The sequence below is a fragment of the Schistocerca americana genome, chromosome 11 (assembly GCF_021461395.2).
Source record: "Schistocerca americana isolate TAMUIC-IGC-003095 chromosome 11, iqSchAmer2.1, whole genome shotgun sequence".
Classification (NCBI taxonomy): domain Eukaryota; kingdom Metazoa; phylum Arthropoda; class Insecta; order Orthoptera; family Acrididae; genus Schistocerca; species Schistocerca americana.
In genome coordinates, this window is record NC_060129.1 from 199,475,122 (window position 1) to 199,502,143 (window position 27,022).

At 41.9% G+C, this 27,022-nt stretch overlaps 1 protein-coding gene across 1 annotated transcript in view; it reads left to right on the forward strand.

Moving 5' to 3' along the window:
- Positions 1–317: 317 nt before the first annotated feature.
- Positions 318–27,022, forward strand: part of LOC124553556 — a 439,905-nt gene continuing 413,200 nt past the window's right edge. The window contains exons 1-4 of the mRNA XM_047127403.1: positions 318–393; positions 885–1,047; positions 4,383–4,697; positions 11,718–11,896. Of these exons, the coding sequence (XP_046983359.1) occupies positions 318–393; positions 885–1,047; positions 4,383–4,697; positions 11,718–11,896 (733 nt within the window). The remainder of the gene's footprint in view (positions 394–884; positions 1,048–4,382; positions 4,698–11,717; positions 11,897–27,022) is intronic.

Here is a 27,022-nt window from a genome sequence, read left to right on the forward strand (position 1 = left end):
TGAAGTCCTTCGAACGAATTTCCTACTCATCGGTTACAGGGGAAGTGTCCGGTTTGCGTCCAGTTTGTTCTTTTACTGTCACTAGATGACAGACTTTCAGTGCCGAGAACCTGATTGGTGAACAGTTTGTAAGCCTCTGGAGGAGGTGTTACAGTCACTGGTGGGGGTGTCGAGAACTAGCACTGCCTATCTGTTCCACCCATCGGTTCTGGATCTTTCGTATCGGTGTGTTCGTGACATATTTTAGCTGACGCCACATGCCACACAGAGTTCAGTCGACGAGGTCACTATGTACTCGTATTTTTGCTGCCTCTTTGATGACTGAAACCCAGAACCTGTTGGCACGGCTGACAGTTTTATCTGCTCGAGAACACAGCATCGGTGAAGACCGAGGTTTGTTTTTGAACAGAAAACGGTGCAGTGGTAATATAACTGTCTTGTCAACTGGAACACTGGTTTCCAACTGAGGTCTGCATGCGATGTGGTGTCTGCAAAAATGCATCAGTAACATTGGGATGTGAAGGTGGCAGAAAAAGCAGGTGTAACAGACAGGCAGCTGTAGTACTTCACCTATAGACCCCCTCTGACCACTCCACTCTAACGTGGGCCTGCCGACCACTGGCAGCGAAATCCGGAGGTACATAAATAGCACACACCTTCGGTCGAGCGGCTATAGAGGAACGGATTGGACACGAACCTAACACTTCGCACGAAGTTGATGACTAAGAAACTTGTCTAAATGTTGCACGAACGTGACACCTAGAATCAGCTAACCTGAGAATATTTTACTGACCTTTGAGATTTTACTGTCAGTGATGGCGAATGTCGCGGTACGTGCTTGGACGACGTGTCCACTGAATGATTACTGTTTTTGTTGGTTGCAGACCCACAATACGGGAACACGTTTGATGACAGCAACTTCTTTCGGCAACAGTGTGTGGAGCAGCCCTTCTTCAGGAGCCGCGGCTCTGAGGCCGGAGACGTCGCCGTCGGAAGTGGTGCCACGTCATCACCTGCCTACCCACAACTTACCAGGTATGAGCACAGGTCAGTACTTGGTGAGGTGACCCTGTCCTCAGTAACTTGAGCTGTCACCTCACATTTTTATTAATCTATGCAGAAAAGGAGAAAAGTTAAGATGGTGGTTTTAATACTTCAGTTTTTCTGAATCTGCCCTCCACTTGAATACCATACACAGAACATTTGTATGAGGTGTGTGAGAAAAGCAGTGAGACTGACAACACTGTGAGCAATCTGGCAACACTGCTTTGTTATGTTTGTGAGACTGGTGGATTCATCCCTTCCAGGTGCTCAGTCCGAGTTTCGGCTCCGTATGGCCGTCACGTGATCTTTGAGTGTGTCATCGATGAAGTTGCATTTTTGTCGAGTGTTACAAAATTGGAACAGAGCCATTTAGGGGAACATTATGCCATCAAGTTTTGTGTTAAACTTGGGGAATCCTTGAGTGTGACATTTGAAAAGTTGAAACAGACCTATGGAGAACATTACTTATTAATGAGCTCAAATTTTTCGCTGGCACAAATCATTTTTTGAAAGGCCGAGATGTGTCGAAAATGGAGCTCGCTCGAGGAGACCTTTGACTTCAAATTCGTATCCTGTCGGTAAATGAAGTTGTTCGTATCAATCTTCAACTGGGGGGAAAAGAAAGTTCTAAAGCATATCGAGATATTTGCTTCTTGTAACAGTGATATTGGCGAAGAACAATGGACCGTACACCTTTTCCCGTGAAACTGTACAAAACACATTAAATTTTTGAGAGTCCCACTCATGTTGTACAACTTCATGTGGTCGTTCCATACCCCATATTCTCAAGTTATTACAGTTCACCTTTCCATTTAAATGGAATGTTGCCTCGTCACTAAACACTAAATGTAGAAGAAAACTGTCATCCTCCACCTTTCCAAGAACGAAATTACTGCAGTAGCTATATTTTGTATAGTTTCATGCATAAACAGTGATGCAACACACACCAGACAGATATAGAGAGGATGTTGAGCTGTCGAGCAGCACGGCAAACGAATTTCTGCAGACTCCTCGTGAAACTGTCAGACACTCGGGGACAGCCAGGCAGTTTGCCTTTAGAGAGACAGTCTGTTTCTCAAAATTCTTCATGTTGTTGTTGTTGTGGTCTTCAGTCCTGAGACTGGTTTGATGCAGCTCTCCATGCTACTCTATCCTGTGCAAGCTTTTTCATCTCCCAGTACCTACTGCAACCTACATCCTTCTGAATCTGCTTAGTGTATTCATCTCTTGGTCTCCCTCTACGATTTTTACCCTCCACGCTGCCCTCCAATACTAAATTGGTGATCCCTTGATGCCTCAGAACATGTCCTACCAACCGATCCCTTCTTCTGGTCAAGTTGTGCCACAAACTTCTCTTCTCCCCAATCCTATTCAATACTTCCTCATTAGTTATGTGATCTACCCATCTAATCTTCAGCATTCTTCTGTAGCACCACATTTCGAAAGCTTCTATTCTCTTCTTGTACAAACTATTTATCGTCCATGTTTCACTTCCATACATGGCTACACTCCACACGAATACTTTCAGAAATGACTTCCTGACACTTAAATCAATACTGGATGTTAACAAATTCCTGTTCTTCAGAAACGCTTTCCTTGCCATAGCCAGTCTACATTTTAGATCCTCTCTACTTCGACCATCATCAGTGATTTTGCTCCCCAAATAGCAAAACTCCTTTACTACTTTAAGTGCCTCATTTCCTAATCTAATTCCCTCAGCATCTCCCGACTTAATTAGACTACATTCCATTATCCTTGTTTTGCTTTTGTTGATGTTCATCTTATATCCTCCTTTCAAGACACTGTCCATTCCATTGAACTGCTCTTCCAAGTCCTTTGCTGTCTCTGACAGAATTACAATGTCATCGGCGAACCTCAAAGTTTTTATTTCTTCTTCATGAATTTTAATACCTACTCCAAATTTTTCTTTTGTTTCCTTTACTGCTTGCTCAATATATAGATTGAATAACATCGGGGAGAGGCTGCAACCCTGTCTCACTCCCTTCCCAACCACTGCTTCCCTTTCATGCCCCTCGACTCTTATAACTGCCATCTGGTTTCTGTACAAATTGTAAATAGCCTTTAGCTCCCTGTATTTTACCCCTGCCACCTTTAGAATTTGAAATAATTCTTCATGCCATTGTCTAATACTCTGTGTTGTAGGAGGATCCACACTGTAGCCAGTACGAAAGTCATGCTGAACAGTTATTACTGACCCGCACTGCAGGTAATGGCTAGTGTGGAATAAAATGTGAAATTAACTCTGTCGGTCACAGTTTAGTGACTGAACCCCTGAACCAATTGTGATGAAATTTGGTATGCAGGCAGCTTGAACCCTGAGAAAGAACATAGACTACTTTAGAGCATAAAAAAAGAAAGAGTGTCTCATAAAAGGGTGAAGTAAGGAATGGATCAGCCTTACATCAGTGAATGCAAACCATTTTTAAAAGTAATTAAATTTGCTGCATAATGAAGACATTTATAATGTACAGATAATTGTATCAATCCGTACGTGCTGCTCAGCACTGATACTGCGCATACTGCTTCCTCGTGTATTGTCGCAGTTGAAAGAGGGGGGCCAGGTGTGCGCATTATGAGATATGCATACCAGAACAAGTAGAGATGTGTGGGCAGCTGACATGATTGCATGTACAATACGTTACATACTCACCGTTACCCATCATAACGAACTACTGATTTGCAAGTGAAGCTAAAGGTAACAGCTAGTATGGAATTTAAAAAAAATAGGGATAATATATTCGCGCAAATAGCATAAGACTCCCCTAATTTAAGTTCCGTGACTTCAGCAGGCAACATTACTCTCTGCTTCATGGTCGTAATTGTGATAATTGTCATTCAGTGCAATGTATCCATATATTTTGTAGGTATAGTTCTTTGTTGATTCAGCAGAGTGTATTTTAGTTTCAAGTTCTGACCATAATTTTGTAAAGTCTTTGATTAGTTAGCATTTGGCACCAATGAATTACTCATTATAAAATATTTGGTAGCAAATTAAGAGAACGAAGGGCCTTCACTTTGTTGCAATTCATGCACACTACACTCTTGTACTGTAAAATTTATGTTAGCACGTCATGGAACCTATTCTAAATCGGGTACATTACATCTTGTGTAATCTTCCCTCATCAATGTGACATTGCTTTCTCAGTCTCTCCCTGGTCTGAAGGTTCCTACTTTTTTTTGTCATCTTGTAGTGACTTTTTAATTTTGATCTCAGTTTCTAGTATCCTTCGTACTTTCATTTGAATGTCTTTCCTTAAACAATATAGAGCTCCTGGAATCTTTAATCATTGGACACTGTCTCTGTAATGTTGTAACAGCGCCGCCACCGCAACCTCGGCCAGCCCCTTGGCCTCCGAGATTGACAGCACTGATCGGGCAGCCCCAGACTCGTCCCACCCCGGTGGCACCTTCTGCGAGGACGACATCCCGGTGTCGGACGTGAAGACTTCGACAGACGGTGCCGCAACTCTTATCTCCCAGTGTGGTGGCACCGGTAATGATCGGAGGGGGAGCTCTGTGGGCAGTTCTGCCAATGGAGCGGGTGACACTGGCTCGGCCAGTACTGCCGTCGGAAAGCCACCGTTCCAGTACGAGGAGCTAATTGCTATGGCTATAATGAAGTCACCGCACAGGTTGGTAGCACTGCTGCAGTCACGAATGCCACCATCCTTTTACACGCCTCTTTAGTTTGGCACCACCTGTGGTATTTTACTTTTATATTAGATATAATTTAGTGTTATTTTGGTCATCAACCGTAAGTTTGTTTGGAGGTATTCCTTTATTATTTTATTTGTCTGCTATCTTCATCCTATCAGTATAACTTCTCTGTCTTAACACCATTAGCAGCAACCCTGCTTTCAAATCACTTTCGACCTGTGCAATTCCTACAAATCCCTCCAGTGCCATGGAAGTTACTACTTGGTGCTTTAACGTGTCTTATCTTTCTGTTCTTCTTCTTCTTCTTCTTCTTGTCAATGTTTTCCACATTTCTCTTCTCACTTGTTCTGCAGAGAACCTCCTCATTCCTCATGTTACCAATCCACTTAATTTTCATCCATTTATAGCTCCACATCTCAAATACATCCACTCCCTTCTTCTATTCCACTTTCCCCACAGTCCATCATTAACTTCTTTGCATGCTATGCTCTACATGTACATCACCAGAAAGTTTTGTCTCAAACTACAGCAGACTTCTTTTGTCGAGGAGTGCCCTCTTTGTTTGTGCTAGTTTGCATTTTGTGTCTTCTGCATTATTTTGTTTCCAAGATAGTAGAACTGCTTCACTTCATCTGCTTCGCAGTCCCCAAAATTGACGTTAAATTCATCACTGTTTTTACATCTTGTATTCCTCATTACTTCTGTGTGTCTTACAGTCTCATATCTAGGCGTATCCATCTGATTCTTTTCTGTCAACATCCTATCAACTACAGTTTTCACTCGTGACTAATGACATAATGTTTCCAATCGTTCTATCCTGACTTTGTTTGTGACCTTTACTGGGCATTCAGCGTTAATAGGGGATGTCATAATTCTATACTGGATCAGTGCATCTGATCATCAACTCTCCCTGTAAAATCTTGTTATTCATGTTTCACACCCATATAGAGCAGTTCTCGATACTTACCAATTTACTAATCCTTTGCTGCTGTACGTTAGCAGCTGTTTCCTCTTGTAGAAAGTCCACTTGTTTTACACAGTTCGTGCAAGTAAGTGTTGTATTGACACTGATTATGTTAATGTTTGTTTTCCTTACATGTGTATGTATTGAATTTATGCCACTTCTGAAGCTCATCCACAATAATGGGCAAAATGCGACACTTGTTTTGCTGGGAAAACAATATACAAGAGAGCTGTGGAACATCTTGATGTACATAATTTCTTGTCAGAATTGCAGTTTGGCTTCAGGTTTGTTGGTTGGTTGGTTTGGGGGATTAAAGGGATCAGACTGCTACGGTCATCGGACCCTTGGCTTCAGGAAAGGAGTGTGCACAGTAAATGACATTTTTTTCCCTTCTCTATGCGAGGCACTATCAGGGCATTCATGGTAGGTTGAGGAGAGTATGAGGTATGTCCGGAAATTGAGAACTGCATCTCTGATGCTCAAAGCAGTCCTCTCTCTCTCTCTCTCTCTCTCTCTGGCAATTTTGGCAGCACTTCATGTAAGGGCGACTGTTGCCACTGTAAGGCACTCTAGTCTGCCTCTTGTTGTAGTGCCATGTTGAAATGGGTGTTTGCGTTCTGAATCCCACCAGCTGTGAGGTGACAAGTGTAATCTGATTTCTTCTTGCAAAGGTAGCATATAGTACCATGTTTTTGTGGTCTTCAGTCCTGAGACTGGTTTGATGCAGCTCTCCATGCTACTCTATCCTGTGCAAGCTCCTTCGTCTCCCAGTACCTACTGCAACCTACATCCTTCTGAATCTGTTTAGTGTATTGATCTCTTGGTCTCCCTCTACGATTTTTACCCTCCACGCTGCCCTCCAATGCTAAATTTGTGATCCCTTGATGCCTCAAAACATGTCCTACCAACCGATCCCTTCTTCTAGTCAAGTTGTGCCACAAACTTCTCTTCTCCCCAATTCTATTCAATACCTCCTCATTAGTTACGTGATCTACCCACCTTATCTTCAGCATTCTTCTGTAGCACCACATTTAGAAAGCTTCTATTCTCTTCTTGTCCAAACTGGTTATCGTCCATGTTTCACTTCCATACATGGCTACCATATATTTAACGAAATCTGAACAGTTTATGGGGATGAAGTGATGAATCACAGTAACACGTGAAAGCTGTGCTGTGAGTTTAAAGCTCGCAGAAGTAATGTTGGTAATGAACAGAGCCGTGAGCTTACCTCACTGTCGATTGCTTTTGGTCGAAATGAGCACAATGTTTCTAGAAATCTCCACACCTGTTCTGCACATAATCATTACTGACACACTTAGTTTTCGAAAATTGTGTGTGAGATGGATACCGAAACTGTTCAGAGTTCAACACAAAAGTCAACGTAATCACGTCCTTGTGGGAATTTCTTGGGTGCTTCGAACTGGAAGGTGATGAATTCCTTGACTGTGTTGTGACTGGTGATTAAATGTGGTTGGCCCACTACATTCCTCAGGTGAGAAGACAATCAGTGCAGTGATGAGATCCCTCCTCACCATTGGGAGAAAACTCTTGGTTCAGCCCACCATTACCTCTGGCATTTGGAACTGTATAGACATTCTCCACATTGAACTTTAGCCTCAAGCGAAACTGTTCTATGCGGTACTAATGAACTGTAAAAAAACTGCAGAGTTTGATGTAAAACAAAAGAAGAGGAATGTTAACGAAGGGCTCACGTCGCACGACAGTGCACTCGGACGACGCTACAAAGTAACTCTTTGGTTCATTTCGTTGGAACATCATCGGCCGTTCCTTTCTCAGCTCTGGTCTGGCACCTTCGGATTTTCTTCTTTTCATTTCTCTGAAATTGTTTGTGGGTGGAAACGATTTCTATCGACAGTGAGGTACAGAGTTTTGTCAGTCGGTGTGCCAAAGAAAGAGCCGGAGGAGTTAGAGACATCGGCAGGCTCATCCCCGTGGCTCGCAAAGTGCATTGAGAGCAAATGTGACTCTGTCAGAAAACAGTGTTTATGTACGTCTGTGAATTTGTGAATCTTCAGTTTCTAAGCAATCGATTACTCTTAATTGCTGCATGTATCTCTCATTTTCCTCAGTTTAACAAAAGCAGTTGATTGTGTGGACCATGTGACACTTGTCTAAGTTATAACATTAAGGGATTAGAGAAAAAAAGCACAACAAGGTTCACTTCACAGGCGGACTGTAGGAAGCAGATAGTTGTCTTTCAGTGTTGACAAATGGGGAAGTTTTAAACTTACTGTGGTCATGTAAAGTGGTGTGTGCCACAGGTTCTGTTCTAGACTCTTTGCTTTTCTTGCCATGTATCAATGATCTACTAGCATACATGTCAGAGGATTCAGAAAAATTTATCTTTGCAGTTTCACAAGTGTTATTATGCAAGATGTGATGTAAATAATGCTGGTGATACGTCAGTTGGATGTGGCTTTTAGAGAGCAGATAAATGCTTAACTGTATTAAAACACAATGCGTACAGTCTCTGACGTGGAACTTGTGTAAATATGAAATTTACTGTCTCTTGATGATGAAACAGACACTAAAAATTGACTATTTAAAAATTTTTTTAGGACTTAGGGTAAATGGAAGGTCCACTTGGAAGTTTCTCAATCCAGGTATTGAGCAGAAACTGAAAGCTGCAGTCTTCACAGTAAGCAAACTCTCCACTGTCTCCCACAATGAAATACAATGGCTTCTTTACTTTCAGGGTTGCCACAGATCCTGGAAATCAGGAAATTTCAAACATATCAGGGAAATACAAGGGAAATTTTGAGAAAACCACTGGAAAAATCTAATTTTTGTCTCAGTAGATGAAATGGTTTGTTCACTGAGGTGTCGCACATCGTCGCTGGCTGCTTGCAGCTGAGTACATGCACCAATTCCCTACTCTCTCTTTCCTGCTGCTTCTCCACTTCCTATCGCTCCCCTCAGCCTGCAGCCAGTGCTGCCACCACTTCCTACAGCTAGCCTAGCAGCTGCCAACGAGAGGCAGTGAGGCGTGAGGAGCGATTTGTTTGGAAATGATTCTCAGAGCTTGTCGATGCAGCAACCAGGGACAGTGACTGTGTTAGTATGAGTTAGGTCTTAGTGTTTGTATGGATGTGTGTGTGTGTTTACTTGTTTTCTGAAAAAGCTATGGCTGGACATTTAGTTGTGAGAATTTGATTGTCTTTTCTACGTGCCTGTCTGTGGCTCAGCAATCATCTTTACAGTGAGTTGCTGCCTATCCTCATTACTATTGATTCTCGGAGTATTTGAACTAGTTATCTGTTGCACGGATTGATCCCCGTAGTCTCATTTCATCGACACTTACCTGCGGCTCGTGAGCAGCTGGCCACTCGAGTGGATTTCCACAGTGGGCAAAAACCGCAGGCCATTTATTGCGGGTATCTGTAATGGATCGGGCCTGCCAATCTCGAGCCATTTAGTTCCCACTGATGTGCGGGCCCTGCCCGTCGGATCTGGTCTCTCCGATCTGCCCACAGGCCGGGTCCGTGTGTCTGGTGTAATGCAGTGGATTATCACGGTTTATCTGAGGACCCAGGGCTGCGGTACTCCTCAGCAGCCCAGAGACGATGGGCGATGGATTTTAGGAATTTTCTGTTTCACCACAAGTACATTGTACAGTGTGGCTTTTTATACATATTTTATTTGTTCAAGTACATTGTGGCACTTCAGAAATAGTTTATATGCTAGAAAGTATGGACACTACAAGAAGAAAATTGTGGCTGTTTGTATGCTATGTACCCATATATTTCTCGAAAGAAAAATCACACAATACCTGTAAAATATATCTAAAAATAAAGAAGCTGTAACTTACCAAACGAAAGCGTTGGTATGTTGATAGGAGACAAAAAACACACAAACACACACACACAAAATTCAAGCTTTCGCAACCCACGGTTGCTTCATCAGGGAAGAGGGAAGGAGAGGGAAAGACGAAAGGATGTGGGTTTTAAGGGAGAGGGTAAGGAGTCATTCTAATCCCGGGAGCGGAAAGACTTACCTTAGGGGAAAAAGGGACAGGTATACACTCGCGCACACACACATATATCCATCTGCACATATACAGACACAGGCAGACATAATGAAGTATTCTTATCCTCTTGACAGAAAGCAGTGTGCCAAACTGTACTACAAAATTGAAGGGTTACCAGTTAAACAGTCATACAAAATCCTCAGATATGTCTGCCTGTGCAGATGGATATGTGTGTGTGCGAGTGTATACCTGTCCTTTTTTTCCCCCCTAAGGTAAGTCTTTCCACTCCCGGGATTGGAATGACTCCTTACCTTCTCCCTTAAAACCCACATCCTTTCGTCTTTCCCTCTCCTTCCCTCTTCCCTGATGAAGCAACCGTGGGTTGTAAAAGCTTGAATTTTGTGTGTGTGTGTGTGTGTGTGTGTGTGTGTGTGTGTGTGTGTGTGTGTGTTTTTTGTCTCCTATCAACATACCAACGCTTTCGTTTGGTAAGTTACAGCTTCTTTATTTTTAGATATATTTTTCCCATGTGGAATGTTTCCCTCTATTATATTAATACCTGTAAAATAATAGATATAACACACTGCATAATTACCGACAATAAGGAACATAGTAGAGCCAACATTTTATTGGTGGTCACCTGTGGTGTTGGTTTACACAACGCTTTCCCGCCTTACGCACTCTTTTCAAGAGTCCTGCTTTTTTCCGAGGTTATTTCTGAAACCAGTGAAGGTATTTTAAATCCGTCTTGTGCCTCCAAGGAAATTCGTATTTTTGTTGCCAAATGTGTTTCATTTTTTGGAAATAAAATAACATTATTGGGCTTAATGAAACACATACACCATTTGACTTGCTTTCTCCATCTAAAAACAGTTCATTACAGAAGATGTTGATGCTAGTACTTAAAATTTTTGTTCACATCAGGAAACTCTTATCTCCTATCTGCTTCCATGTTTGTTTGTTTGTTTGTTTTTAGATATTTCCCCCTTTGCACTATTGTTTCTTGTACTTTAGCTGCAAAGACTGATTGTCAACTTAAGTCTTAATTTACCCTTTAGATCTCAAAATTCATCAGTGAAAAATGCTAAAACTTGTCTGGAAATCGGAGAAATATCAGGGAATTTCACATGGGGAAACTCGTGGCAACTCTAACTTTGCTTCACACTCTTTTCTCGTTTTGTGTTGTATTTTGTAGCAACTCTGTGCACTCACCAAGAATATTCTCAGCCCAGAAAAGGGTGTTCACAGAGAAATGGAGTGTCAGTTTGCAAAGCTGATGTAGGTTGTTGTTGAGGTATCTCAGGATTATAGCTGTACTATGCCTGTACATACAGAGTGGTTGTGTGATACTACAAATTTTCAGGAATGACGGAGAAGAATAATCTATCAATTTTAGGTAAGAGACCTGGGTCTCGAATCAGCCGAGGTAAAAGTTATAAGTGGGCATGGTTTCAAAGGGCTTTCAGCGTATCTGGAAATACCGGATGATAAACTCAAACTGCACAAATCAAGGTTGCAAAGTTTTCTCGTGGTACACATCCTATGGCTCTGTCCTGTCTTCTTGTCAGTCCTTCTTTTCATCACTGATTCTCCTTTCTTGTCTTAAGAGAGTCCACCAAATTTTCACCACCTTCTATTGCATCAGAGCTTAACCACTTTGATTGTATTTTTTTCTCTCCCCACAGTCCATGATCCAGTCCTGTACAATTATCTGCTCTAAATGGCCATTCTCAAAAATTTTATGCTAGTCTGCCGTATTGGTCATGTGTTATGTTGCGTCCAAGGTTCCAAAATGACATAATTTTGTGATTTGTAATCTTATAAGTAAATGAAATAAGATAATACAATGTTGACAACAGTGGTTCACTGTAGCTTCAAGGTAGGCAGTCCTGTAAAACAGCTATTTACTTCTCCATTTATTGAAGTTCAAGATGGATAGGGGACTTGGCAGACATGCAGACATACATAATAAAGGTGCCAAAAAATCAACTCTGCCTCTCTTGACAATCTGGACTGAGGTGTTTCCTTTTGTTTGTCTGGCAGGAGGGCAACGCTGTCGGAGATTAATGCCTACATTGCGAGCTGCTTCCCATATTTCGACCGCAACAAGAAGAGCTGGCAAAGCTCAATACACTGCAAACTGTGCTTCAGCAAGTACTTCATCAAAGTGCCACTGGAGAGCAGGACCTACAAGGGCAAGCGCTTCAACTACTGGATGCTCGGTGAGTCCAATGGCCAGTGGTGGGGCAGCCGCATGTGATGTTACCAGCTTCCCTTTTCCTGTACTCGGCAGTGATAAAAAAAAATAAAACATTCTTAGGCTTAAAGCTACATGAAGCAGTTAAAATGCCACGAGCTTTCAACCCAGCTTCCTTGGCCATTTTCAAGTGGAATTGCTACAGATCGCCTGCTGGTATGCCCTTAAATAGTCTAGCTGCCAGCTGTGATATCATCTGTACCTAATTTAGCACCATAATTGTATCTGGGCATATGTTGACTCTGTTTAATGTCCTACTTCAACTTTACTGATTGGCTGTCATTTTATGTATGTAGCTTTGGTATGGTGCATTTCTGACCTACAGTTTTTAACCTCCCCTCGATAACTACAATTTGTTGTTATTACCAGAATTGTAATTTTTATCATTACTTGTGTTTGCTTAGTTACTTGGTTTCAAGGACAGGTTGAATCTAAAATGAATAAATTATGTTTTTAGATTTACGATTTTGATTCCATTGGACCGTGTTATGAATTTAATTTGAGTATTGTGTCCGCAAAATATGTATATGACAGAGATAGAACCACTGCCCACTTCAGGAAATTTTTGCTTCAATCGCTCTCACTTGTTACATACACTGACAGAAATGGAAGCTGTTAAATCATGAATATTTACCAGACTCAACCTCCATTATTTCTGTGGTTGTGCTAAATGTTGATTAAATTTTCATCTTTATGCACAGTTATTTTCAGTACAGAAAAAAAGACTTTCTACAATGAACAATGGTGTAAGTACATCATGGCAGTTGGGTCCGCCCCCGGTAGCTGAGTGGTCAGCGCGACAGTCAGTCAGTCCTAAGGGCCCGGGTTCGATTCCCGGCTGGGTCGGAGATTTTCTCCACTCAGGGACTGGGTGTCGTGTTGTCCTTAACCATCATCATTTCATCCCCATCGACGCGCAAGTCGCCGAAGTGGCGTCACTTCGAACGACTTGCACCAGGCGAACTGTCTACCCGACGGGAGGCCCTAGTCACACGACATTTACATTTACATGGCAGTTGAGTGTGTATAATGCTATTGCTACTTTGTAGGTGTAGATCAGAATACAGCATTCACAGTGGGAGTGAACATGCATCTTATTGCCATTTTTGGTCACAGAGGAAGAACAAACCATTGGTACAAGGGACACGGGAGCCTCGTACTGGCAGATCACACAGGCAGTTGGCTGCAGTGCAGTGACTGCAGAATGAGTGGTGGTGAGGTGGAGTCAAGACAGCAGTGCGGCAGCGAGAGGGGGCACAGTTCTTTCCAGAAGATTGTAGGATTATGCGACTGGTTCTGAGGGATAAACAGATGATTACAGCTGAAATCTAGGTAGAGGTTGCAAGGAGAGTGTCACCACCAACCTTTGGTAACAGATTGCTGGAATCTGGTTTGAAATCTCACATTGCCTTGCGTCATCTATTGATGACATTGTACCACGAGAAACAGAGATATTCACGGTGTAGAGACAGAGAAAACTGGGACACTGTATCGTATTCTGTGGTGTTCAGCAACACGTCTCACTTCTGCCTGTGGCAGTGAGATGGATTCTAATGCATCCATAGAAGAAGTGGTGAAAGGTCACAGGAAGCAATGATTCTTGAAACCCATACCTCTCCTACTTTGGGAATCGTGTTGTGTATATGGTAACAGGGGTGATTTGGTAATTGTTGAAGAGAGGCTGATTCATGCAGTATGTGACAAAAATGGTAAACACTGTTATTATATCCCTTATGGCTGGGACAATAAATGGCATTTCCTAGCAGGATTACTCCCTTCTCCAGTTCATATGACAAACGCCTTTAGGAATGTATGGATTCTTGACTGGTTTGCCTCTGATTTGTCACCCGTAGAGCATGCCTGGGTGCAGGTTGCACGTCATATTGATGTTGATGTCCGACATCAGTCCTGAATGGAATGAAAGTGCAATCATACAATATCTGTTATGTGATGCATGTCTTCCGAAAGTTTGATAAGTATTCAACTGGTGCTACATGGTGTAACACATTTCATTGCTGTGAGTGTAATTGTTCCTATTAGAATTCACTTCCATATATTATTTTCATTCGGCTAGTGTTTTATGGTATTTGCCATTAGATTGAAGACTTCCAGCAAACAGAACACTGCATGTCATTGTTAATTGAATAGTGGCATGTGTGTGTGGAGATATGGTGGATATGGACTAACAATTGCTGCTTGAATAATTGGAAAAAATTGATTTGAAGGAAATTGAAAGTTAATTTCTGAATCTGTTCACAGTCCTAGATGACTTTAACTGATACCAATATCAACAGACCTTCAGTATTAAATACACTCACGGTCAGTATTCATAATTTGCATTATGTACTGCTCCACATTAATTCTACTGTGCGTAGACTCGACTATAACAATGCCAGTGCAGGATCGCTCCTCCACTGCTTGCGCAGATTCCTCTTGTCTGCTCTGAACCTCCTGATGCAAGATCTCGGTGGCGAGTGAAATCTTGAGGTATGTACATCAGGTGGTGCGTTAACTGAAATTGCTCCATTCAAATATAGCAGGATATTCATTTCGTGGACAGAAAGACACGATTTTTATGTACGGCTGCGTGAATGGTAACGAACACACGGCTGCGTGGCTGTGTCAGATGGTGTTTGCAGAATGAAGACAGCTCAGACATCCAACTGTTGGTGTTTTGTATTGTTATGGAGCTGAGACCATATCTGTAGCACAACAGACTATTGATTGAGGTAGACCACTTGTTTTCTTTATGCCTGACCGGGAAGAGCACGTTCTATGGTCCGTCAAAAAAGAGCCAGGTATTAGTGCAAGACAGCTGGTGTGAAGCACATCTCCAAGCTCAACATCAATGACATTTCATGAAAAGTTCATGTGTCCATTTCATATTGAGTGTGTGCGAGGCCTTACACCTGCCAATCACTAACTACGGGAGAAGTTTTGCTGACAGTTTGTTGCGCAGCCGATCTATCTGTTGTTGTTTCTTCAGTTTTGTGTACAGATGAGGCAATGCTTGAAAGAAGCGGAATAACAGATTTCCACAACCAACACATACGAGATGATCGCAAACCTTGTGCTAGAGTACTGGCTAAATATCAGCATTGGTTTATGATTAAAGATTAATGTGTGGGCTGGAATTGCAGGGGACTGTCTGGTAGGGCCATATGTTATTAGTGTGTCTTACAAGTTCTGTTTACAGGGACTTGATTCAGAACATCCTCAAATATCTACTATAAGATACACCTCTGCAAACAAGAAGAAACCTGTAGTTTGTGCTTTTGGACATCCATTACATTCCAGTCCCAGGGTTTGAGATGCACTGGCTGGTATCTACCATGACAGTTGGATATGTAGAGGAACACCAATTCCATGACCTACACATTCCCCAAGTCACAGTCTTTCGGCATTTTATCTCTGGTGCACCTTCAACACTTGGTCTATGCAACAGACCAGCCGTATGCAGAAAGTCTTCATAGACGTTCGTGGAAGCCTGCGAAACCTTTAGAAACCGTCTGTTAATATTTGAAAGGGTGCAGTAGCACAGGAGTCCACGATTGCATGTGTGTTCAGAAGTAAGGGGAGAATATTTTGAGCACATGTTACGAGTTTTGTGGTGTCGCAGTAGCTCGATTGATGCTTGTACGTACGTATTTTGTACCTGCTAGGGCGTACATCGTCTCGTCTGGTTTTCCAAATACTCAGGATTTCCTTAAATAATTTGGCTGCCGTTTGCAGTAGTGTACCAGACCCACTAATTTCTACCTGTCTGCCATGCTAATTGTTTTTCATCTGGCAGTTGTATGTGGAGCTATAAGAGAGGCTGTTCTCCAACTAACGTCAACAAGTAAACAAATACTCGGACATCAGTTTAACTGATACATTCTTCAATGTCATAAACTTGTTTTACATTAACATCTTGCGGAAGACCAGGCAGTGTTCCATACGTGACAGACCATCACCCAAGATCCAAATCGACAAATTTGATGTCTCCGGACAGAGAAGCAGCCAACTGCGCGTTGTCGGCTGCGGCACTGTTCCGTGTGCCGAGCGGCGCCGGCACAGAGTGAGCGGCCCGACATCACAGCAGGTGGCAATGTTTTAACACCTGTACCACTTGCCAAACATACGGTTTCCGTGGATTACACTTGTCTCTGCACAGAATTTCCCATACACTGGGCTTTCCAGTCTGTTTGGCAAACTTACACATTAAGAAATCTTCCGACGTATTTTGTCAACCCAGATAAACCTCGAGTGTGACATGCTATTTTCTAAAAAAATTGCCTGTGGCGCTTCAGTTCATGTGTTGATGTGCTCTAATCCTCTTAATTATGGACTTCTATTAATTTGGAACAAATAATTTCCAGTCTTATTTTTATATGAACATTTTTTCTTGCTTGGTGTAAGGAACCTCACCCCAAACTCTGCAGAAGTATTTTTGAAACACCCCGCAAATCTCATGAAAAGACCACAAAAGTAAAATTAAACAGATCCAATCTCACACAGAGGCTTACCATGAATCGTTCTTCCTGCAAACCGTTCACAACCGGAACCAGAAAATAGGGCGTTGTCAGTGCTGTGCAAAGTAATGTCAGCCACACACCATAATATGGCTTGCAGAGTAATTATGTAGGTGTAGATTTCAATAAACATACTAACTGTATATGTGTTGGCACCAAGCTGTTAACTAGCTGATAATTTTATTAATTTGTGTTGTGTCAGTCGATTCTATTGGTTGACAATGGGATAAGCTCACTAGCCAAAATATTAATCACTTGCTTAAAAGAGTTCTTTGGCTGCTCTGTAGCTCTAGCTCTCTAGATGGTGTAGGACTGCTACCCTCTAATGCTGATGTAATTCACACTGTGTGTGTGTGTGTGTGTGTGTGTGTGTGTGTGTGTGTGTGTGTGTGTGTGTGTTGGGGGAAGTAGTCAGTGTGTTGTATAGAAAAAACAGTAAGATGGAGCTACATGAAGATGACGCAGAATGGCAGTGGGTGTGAGAATATGATGAATTAAGTTGCAGATTTGTTGGTGTACAATGTACTGTTTGAAGTGTCTACAAGGAATGATGTATCACTCGTAAGCATGTTATGTGGTGTAGGAGCAAGGGAATTAAGTTGCAGATTTGTTGGTGTACAATGTACTGTTTGAAGTGTCTACAAGGAATAATGTACCACTCGTAAGCATGTTATGTGGTGTAGGAGCAGGGGTCAAAAAAACATTGTTAGCCCTTGTTAATGACATAATTACACTTGGTTGCACACGTGTCAGAATTGCCGGCGTTAGTGAATAAAACAGTTCCTTCTTGACCTGCCCCTGACTGAACATCACAAAGGTAACGACATGCGATGGGCGTGTGGGGTTGGATACTTCACAGCAGGCCATTTCTCTGAGGCACATCGAGCTACACATTTTGAGTTTGCAGTGACAATGGCAGTGAGAGTGGCAACATAGAACAGTATTGGACAGAGGTGCATTGTGTGGTCTAAGTAGTTGCCATTTCTCCTATTTTCAAAAGATCCAAGGTGCTGAATAAACCAGTGATCCAATGTGGCATTCAAATCACAGTGTGGTGGAGGGTGTTGTTCAAAATACTGGTTGTATTGTGATAATACTGTGGGTGGTTTCAATAACTTGGCTTTTGCCCCACATATTTAGGTTATTGTGGATATGAGCAAAATATTGAATTGATTACTTGCCACCTGGGTGGTGTCAATGATTTGCTCTGTCAGTTTAGGAGTGCTGGGAATTTAGACAGTTGGACAGAAGTACTGGTAAAATAAATTTCAAAGGGAGGGTCTTCAGTTGTATGTGGAAGTTTCTCAGTGACGAAGTGTTGTGTGTGTTTACATAGCTACATATGTGCATTCTCAATATAATGGAAGGAAACATTCCACGTGGGAAAAATTATATATAAAAACAAAGATGAGGTGACTTACCGAACAAAAGCGCTGGCAGGTCGATAGACACACAAACAAACACAAACATACACACAAAATTCAAGCTTTCGCAACAAACTGTTGCCTCATCAGAAAAGAGGGAAGGAAAGGGGAAGACGAAAGGAAGTGGGTTTTAAGGGAGAGGGTAAGGAGTCATTCCAATCCCGGGAGCGGAAAGACTTACCTTAGGGGGAAAAAAGGACAGGTATACACTCGCACACACGCACATATCCATCCACACATACAGACACAAGCAGACATATTTAAAGACCCGGGATTGGAATGACTCCTTACCCTCTCCCTTAAAACCCACTTCCTTTCGTCTTCCCCTCTCCTTCCCTCTTTCCTGATGAGGCAACAGTTTGTTGCGAAAGCTTGAATTTTGTGTGTATGTTTGTGTTTGTTTGTGTGTCTATCGACCTGCCAGCGCTTTTGTTCGGTAAGTCACCTCATCTTTGTTTTTATATATGTGCATTCTCAGTTTGATAAACATTGGTGCATCTCATCACACTCCACTGCCCCATTAATCACCCTGTCTTAATCCCTTAGGAAAAGTTGGGAACCTTTGGGACATTGGGTGAAATGTTGCAGTCAGCATCCCTTCAATTTGATGAATGGCTTCAGTTCGATATGGCATATCTGAACAAATTTGTGACTCTCTCCCTCACCAAATTGAGGCTGTTAAGAAAGCCGGAGGTGGAGTAACACGGTGTTAGCATGACACCTCCTAGGAGGAAATGATTTTTTTTGTCCTGTTTGGCTATTTTACTGTGTTGTAATATGTCAGTGATAATGTAAGTCTGCAGGTTTTTGTGGTGGTTGATGTTGAAGGCAAAATCTTGTAGGTTGTAAGGTCTCATCGTGGTTGCCTTCAGTTTCTTCGCACACAATGAGTGTTTCAACCACTGGGGTGGTATCTTCTTCAGGATATTCTAATTCCCTAATTAGCTGGATACTGTCGTGTTCACTTGCAAAAAGCAGTCTCCCTGGACTGACTTATTCCAAAGGGCAATAGTTGTGATGGTATACAGACAACAATTTTCGATTAATGCAAAATAAATGTCTTTACAACTGGAAATGGAAGCACCTGATTACCTCTGTCTGTGAGAATCTGTGAAGTGACGTGTGGTTGTGGCAAAGTGTACATAGGCAAACTGAGAGGACAATGAAAGAACAGATTAATGAGGACAAATGCCACACATAATTTATATTGGGTTAAAACTGAACACGGACAACTGCATGAAACATCATTTTTTATGAGGTTACCAGTTTCGGTTTGTTTTAGACCATCTTCAGACCTCAGACTGTGACGGTAAATGGTGGCTGTGAACAGGGCACGCACTACAGCTCCACAAGTGCTAAGTGCTCGTGGAGTCGTAGAGCCTGCACCATTCACAGCCACCGTCTAAAATTGTGGTCTGAGGTCTGAAGATGGTCTAAAACAGAACAAAACCGTTAACCTCATAAAAAAATAAATGTGTTGCAGTTGTGACTGTTCATCATTGGGTTGGCGCTTAAGTTGGTAGCATTTTCCCATAAGTTTAATAAACATGACAGATACACATAACAGAGACTTTAGTCATCAATAATGTATTCTCCTTCACTTTTTACAACAGTCTGCCAATGTTGGAGTAACTTTTCAATTCCACGACTGTAGAAATCAAGTGACTTTGAGGGGAAGAACTTGTCCAGGCGTGTTCAGAGGTCATTATCATTCAGAAACGAAATTCCTCAAGGTTGTTCGATAGACAGCTGAAAATGTGAAAATCTGATGGCACAAGATTGTGTGAATAAGTTGGCTGCAGTATGATTACCCAACCCGACTGCTGTACAGTGCCTTTTGTCACTTCAGCATAATGGAGTAGCATCGCTTCACGCAATCTTCCTGCTCACTGTTCATCGATTCTGTCTGCGAGATGTTTCAGTTGTTGACATTAAATATCAGGAGTGGTGGTTACAACTCAGAGAAGCAATTAGTAGTACGCCACATAGTCACTGTTCCACCAGATGCACAATATTATCTTTTGTCTATGCACACAGGTATTTGTGCTGGGCACTGGTGCTTTATTCTGGTTCAACCGTTCCTTTCTTTTCCTTACAGTAGCATAAAGACACCGTTTCTCGTCCTCGGTGATGGTACAAAATAGGAATGGTCAGTGTTAAGCCAGTTGCTCGTAAGCAAATAAGACATGCGCATATGACCACCCACTAATTTTTGTGATTTTGGCTTTAGCGTGTGGTAGCTTACGCCCTAATTTTGATTCTTCCCCATTGCATGCAAATGTTGTGCGATGGTGGAATGATCGCAGTTCATAACATTTGGCAGCTCTCGATTACACTGACTCAGATCGTAGTGGATTAATGTGTTTAAACAGTCTTTAACCAACCCCGAGGGGTCTTCCTGAATGTGGAGAGTCACTAATGTCAAAACAATCGTCCCTAAAATGAGAAAATCCTTTTCTTCTTGTGCTCTGTCCAGCAGTATTATCCCTTTATGCGACACACAAATATTTCTGGATGCCTCCGATGCTGTCACCTCTTTATTGAACTGGAACTTAAGCCTGTGTTGGAAATGTTCCGATTTCTTCACTTGGCACCCCGTTTTGTAGCGTCCGCAACTTCACTCGCTATCTCAAAATGACAATATGCAAACTTAAATAGCAACACTGAACTACAAATAAAAAATTACAATCTATAAATAAACTCAAAGCAATCATAATACCAACATGGAAAATAAAAGTACTTTGAACTTATGCACTAATAAAATGGGTGCCAATAAAGTATGGATACTATCCAAGAAACGCATCATTTACAGAAGAAAAGTCCAAGAAGTAGTTGTCTCCAAGAATGAAAGTAGTTTGATAGAGACAATTGTAGGCTTCCGGCTTCGTGGCTTCACCACCATCGTGGACGTAAAGGTTAACTCACGGTGTATGAGGAATACAAACAACTACCACTTTTGTGGCATCAATAATATTTGGTTAAAAGTTTCCCACTCTTCCTCTTCCTGTTATTGCTATCTATCCAATGATGGTTGCACACCAGTAGGAGCCGTAAAAATCTCTCCCAAAATCCCATTTCTTCAAAATAAGCTCAGAAAACTATGGTTCACAAGTGAACGTGACACTGTCTCTGGGTCCTTGATAGTATGTGGCCAACCAGGGACACCAGAAGCTAACAGCAGAGGAATTGAAATGTCGCTCGAATAAAACCAGAGTAACAACATAGGCGGCACAATCTGAGGAACGTCCACAAATGGGAATGGTAAGTGAGGGTTAGCAAGCTATATTTGGTTGCTTTTGGTTCACATTCGCTAGTGTTTGTTTTTTTTCTTTCGTTTGTCAGTTATTAGTGAACTGTCACAGGAAGTTCATATCACCTCCACTTTGCCACTAGCTATACAGAAGGATTTACTCTGCTGTCATGTTCACTTTCGCTACTTACATGAGTTGTATGAAGGATGGAGTGGTTTGAAGAGAATGTAATGTTGCTTATAGAGGAATATAGATGATATAGGTTTTTTTGGGATCCAAGAGATCCACTGAACAAGTGTTGAAGGAAAAGAAGTACGACTGGTAAAAATTTGCGGAAACACACAGTTGTCCAACGAGGGACTTGAAAAGGTGACAAATTCATTACGTGCTTGTATCACTAGAAGAAAGAGTGAATAAACTTTGTATTTCATTTTATTAAAAAGGAAAAGTAAAATAAATTTTCTTGGGGTAAAATATTTAAATAGTATTAATTATGCTGATTAAAATTAAAAATATTCAAAAGACATGATCATTTCTGTTTCATATTCCTAAGCTATCTTTATTATGTGGCTGGTGTGTCACTGTTATGTTGGTGATTTTTTATGATAAAGCAAAGCATATTGCACTCTCGGTTCAAAAGAGAATGAAGAAATTATGAGAGGCAAAGCTCAATAGAGATCCCTGCATCTGTGAAAAGTTCTATGCACAAAGCAAATAACCACTACCAGTGGCTTACATTAGCAAAAGATCTGGCTGAGAATCCAAGAAAATTCTGGTCCTGTTTAAAATTGCTAAGCAAATGTAAGGCTTCCACTCTGTCACTTGTTGACCAATGTGGTGTGGCAGTTGAAGAAAATAAAACGAAAGCTGAAGTTTTAAATTTCACATTTAAGAAATCATTCACGTAGGAGAATTGTAGACATGTACCATCATTTGACCTTTGCACAGACTCCTGTATGGAGCTCACAGTAGTAAGCACCCATGGCATTGGGAAACGGCTCCAAACTGTATATGAAGGGCAATGGGCAGATTCAATATTTCTAGATTTCCAAAAAGCGTTTGATACCGTGTCCCATTCCAGACTGTTAACATATGGAGAAGGTTCCCAGAGATTTGAGTGGCACGAAGACTTCTTAAGTAATAGAACCAAGTATGTTGTCCTTAATGGTGAATATTCTTCAGAGACAAGGGTATTGTCAGTAATACTCCAGGGAAGCGTGATAGGACTGCTATTATTCTGTGTACACGTACGCGATCTGACAGTCTGCGATTGTTTGCCGATGATGCGGAGGTCAGAGGTAAGATGTCAAAGATAAGTGACCCTGGGAGGATACGAGATGACTTAGACAAAATTTTTAGGTGGTGTAGATGTAAATGTAGACAAATATAATGTAATGCAGATGTGAGTGGGAAAAAATTAAAATGTAATGTTCAGATACATCATTAATAGTCGTGCTTCACGCAGTCACATCATTTAAATATCTGGGCATAATGTTGCAAAGCGATACGAAATGGGATGAGCATGTGAGAATTGTGGTCGGTAAGGCAAATGGTCATCACCTTTAGTTTATTGGGAGAATTATGGGAAAGTGTGGTTCATCCGTAAAGGCCGTCACATATTGGACGCTAGTGCGACTATTCTCGAGTACTGCCCGAGTGTTTGGCATCCGCACCAGGTTCGATTAAAGGACTCCGAGGAAGGAGTTCAGAGGTGGGCTGCTAGATTTGTTACGGGTAGTTTCAAACAATAAACAAGTCTTATAGAGATGCTTTGGGAACTGAAATGAGAATCTGTGGAGGGAAGGTGACATTCTTTTCAAAGAACACTATTGAGAAAATTTAGAGAACTGGCATTCGAAGCTGACTACAGAATGATTGTACTGCTGCCAACATAAATTTCATGCAAGGACCACAAACACATGATATGAGAAATTAGGGCTAATATAGAGGCATACAGACAGTCATTTTTTCTCGCTGTATTTGTGAGGGGAACAGAAAAGCAAATGACCAGTTGTGGTACAGTGTACCCAGGCACAGTCAGGTGGATTGGGGAATATTGATGTAGATGTAGATAAAATTAAAATATTTTTACCTGGCATCAAGGTATCATCTGTCTACCGAGCTACGCAGCGGATTTGTGAAGTTGCCTATCTAACTGGTGTACACCCATTTCAGATATCAATAATCATATTTTATTAGCGATTTCATAAATTCACTGTAGCTCCATTCATTGACATATGGTCACGACACACTACAGATACGTAGAAAAACTCATAAAGTTTTGTTCGGCTGAAGCCGCACTTCAGGTTTCTGCCTCCAGAGTGCTCGAGAGCGCAGTGAGACAAAATGGCGACAGGAGCCGAGAAAGCGTATGTCGTGCTTGAAATGCACTCACATCAGTCAGTCGTAACAGTGCAACGACACTTCAGGACGAAGTTCAACAAAGATCCACCAATTGCCAACTCCATTCGGCGATGGTATGCGCAGTTTAAAGCTTCTGGGTGCCTCTGTAAGGGGAAATCGATGGGGTGGCCTGCAGTGAACGAAGAAACGGTTGAACGCGTGCGGGCAAGTTTCATGCGTAGCCCGCGGAAGTCGACGAATAAAGCGAGCAGGGAGCTAAACGTACCATAGCCGACGGTTTGGAAAATATTACGGAAAAGGCTAAAGCAGAAGCCTTACCATTTACAACTGCTAAAAGCCCTAACACCCAATGACAAAATCAAACGCTTCGAATTTCCGGCACGGTTGCGACAGCTCATGGAAGAGGATGTGCGAAACTTGTTTTCAGTGATGAAGCAACATTTTTTCTTAATGGTGAAGTGAACAGACACAATGTGCAAATCTGGGCGGTAGAGAATCCTCACGCATTCGTGCAGCAAATTCGCAATTCACCAAAAGTTAACGTGTTTTGTGCAATCTCACGGTTTAAAGTTTACGGCCCTTTTTCTTCTGTGAAAAAAATGTTACAGGACACGTGTATCTGGACATGCTGGAAAATTGGCTCATGTCACAACTGGAGACTGACAGCGCCGACTTCACCTTTCAACAGGATGGTGCTCCACCGCACTTCCATCGTGATGTTCGGCATTTCTTAAACAGGAGATTGGAAAACCGATGGATCAGTCGTGGTGGAGATCACGATCAGCAATTCGTGTCACGGCCTCCACGCTCTCCCAACTTAACCCCATGCGATTTCTTTCTGTGGGGTTATATGAAAGATTCGGTGTTTAAACCTCCTCTACCAAGAAACGTGCCAGAACTGCGAGCTCGCATCAACGATGCTTTCGAACTCATTGATGGGGGACATGCTGCGCCGAGTGTGGGAGAAACTTGATTATCGGCTTGATGCTTGCCGAATCGCTAAAGGGGCTCATATCGAACATTTGTGAATGCCTAAAAAAAACTTTTTGAGTTTTTGTATGTGTGTGCAGAGCATTGTGAAAATATCTCAAATAATAAAGTTATTGTAGAGCTGTGAAATCGCTTCAGTCATTCGTAATAACCCTGTATTTGAATAAAATTCTTGAAGTGCTCCAAATACACTCATGTTCGGAAAAAACGGAGCACCTTGAATGACTAGAGATAGGATGTTCATATTCACAGGACATGTTAGTATGTTCTGCAGAAATGATTAGCATTTGAACCGTGTCAGCCTGCCAGTTTGAGGTCAACATTGATATCGTGGCACAACACCATCTGCCGGTAAAATGTTCCTGCAGCTCTCATTGTCGCTGTAAACTGAAGGTGACGGACAAGTGTGACGTGAGCAGACTTGCAGAATGCATTGCAGGCGTATGCGGGGACCGCGAGTGTGAAATAGGGCGCAGTGCGAGGCGAAGTGCTTCGGCAGTGCGATGCGTGTTTGCAGAGTGGTTCATGAGAGGCTGTAGAACACGACTAGATTGTCTCTCCACCCAGACCACCCCCTGAGAAGATTGACACCTCATCCAAATGGCACTGCAGGACAGATCTGCATGCTCCTCGCATCTGGTGTGCCAGTGGTACAGTGTAACACACTGTATGCTATCAGGGGTGACAGTCCGTTGCCGATTATTACGGCACGGGTTAGGTGTGCGTCGTCCACTCCTCCGCCTACCTTTGACAAATGTGCAGAAACGTGCTAGCCAGATTACGCTCAGGCTTGTCAAGGTCTTTAAATATGTCTGCTTGTGTCTGTGTGGATGGATATGTGCGTGTGTGCTAGTGTATACCTGTCCTTTTTTCCCCCTAAGGTAAGTCTTTCCGCTCCCGGGATTGGAATGACTCCTTACCCTCTCCCTTAAAACCCACTTCCTTTCGTCTTTCCCTCTCCTTCCCTCTTTCCTGATGAGGCAACAGTTTGTTGCGAAAGCTTGAATTTTGTGTGTATGTTTGTGTTTGTTTGTGTGTCTATCGACCTGCCAGCGCTTTTGTTCGGTAAGCTACTGTTTTATTTTGTTTATTTATAAGACTAGGAATCACAAAATGATGATATTCTGCTACTTTGGGTGGGTGGGGTGGTGATTAACTGAGGAGGACATGTAAAGCAGACTAGAAGATACAAAGAGGGTGTTCCTGGACAAAAAAATCTGAGAGTATCAAACATACACTGCCATTTGGAACATAAATTTTTCAGAATGTGCTTGTACAGTACAGCATGCATGGAAGTGAATCGAACTGTGGGAAAACCACAGTAGAAGAAGAGAATGGATGCATTTGAGATATGGAGCCATAGAAGGATGAAAATTAGGTGAATTGATAGCATGAGGAATGAGAAGCTTCTCTGCAGAACCACCTAGCAGAGAAATATGGAAAACATTGAGAAGAAGAGGAACAGGAATACCGTATTTACTCGAATCTAAGCCGCACCCGAATCTAAGCCGCACCTGAAAAATGAGACTCGAAATCAAGGAAAAAAAATTTCCTGAATCTAAGCCGCACTTGAAATTTGAGACTCGAAATTCAAGGGGAGAGAAAAGTTTTAGACCGCACCTCCAAATCGAAACAAAGTTGGTCCGTTGTAATATGAGACACAATTTAGGTCGATTGGATGAAGATACAGCTACAGTAATTTGGTTCGAGTCGTAAGCTTAACAGTTAAGATTTACCAAGTAGCTATTGCTATGTGTCAGGCGCTCCGTCCTTATTTGTATGGGTACCCTTCCTTTTTCACATGCTTCGTCTGGTTTGAATTGATTGATTATTTTTCTTTGTTATAGGTGTTTACGTCACTCTAAGCTGAAACTGCATTACTGTACTGTGTCATGCGTTGTTTGTCGCATTCTGATAATGAGTGTTTACGACCTGTCAGCTTGCTTTTCTGCGCGCTACCACCACTTTTTTTTTTTTTTTTTTTTTTTTTTTTTTTTTTTTTTTTTTTTTTTTTTTTTTTTTTTTTTTTTTTTAAAGTATAAAAGAGAGAGAGAGAGAGACAGAGAGAGGGGGGGGGGGGGGGGGGGGAATTGTCTGATAGCGAAACAATGGCAAGAGACTGCTATTTGTTGTTTCTTACACTGCTGCTTTCTTTGATAATGATCAACAAGAACCAAATAATAGACTGCGTATTATAGATGATGTTCTGAACGAGAGTGTAGCGAAAATATTTCTCAGTTTGAAAATCTTTGCAAACGCCTCTTTAGTACATTACATTCTGCACACAAATTAGAGTCATCTTAGATTTAAAAATGTAGTCAGTTGCCGTGCTTCATTTCTGACTGTATCACTATTCAGCATAAGAATAATACGATTATAAACATGACACGATATGTATATTCTTCCACGTTTGCTGTTGTCTCAATCTAGTTTCGTAGTTTATTAGGCAGACAAGATTTAAAGGAGATGGCGGCAAACATGAAACAAAACATGGCATAATACTTACATTCTTCTACCTTTTCTTTTAATTTATTTACTGACGCGGAGG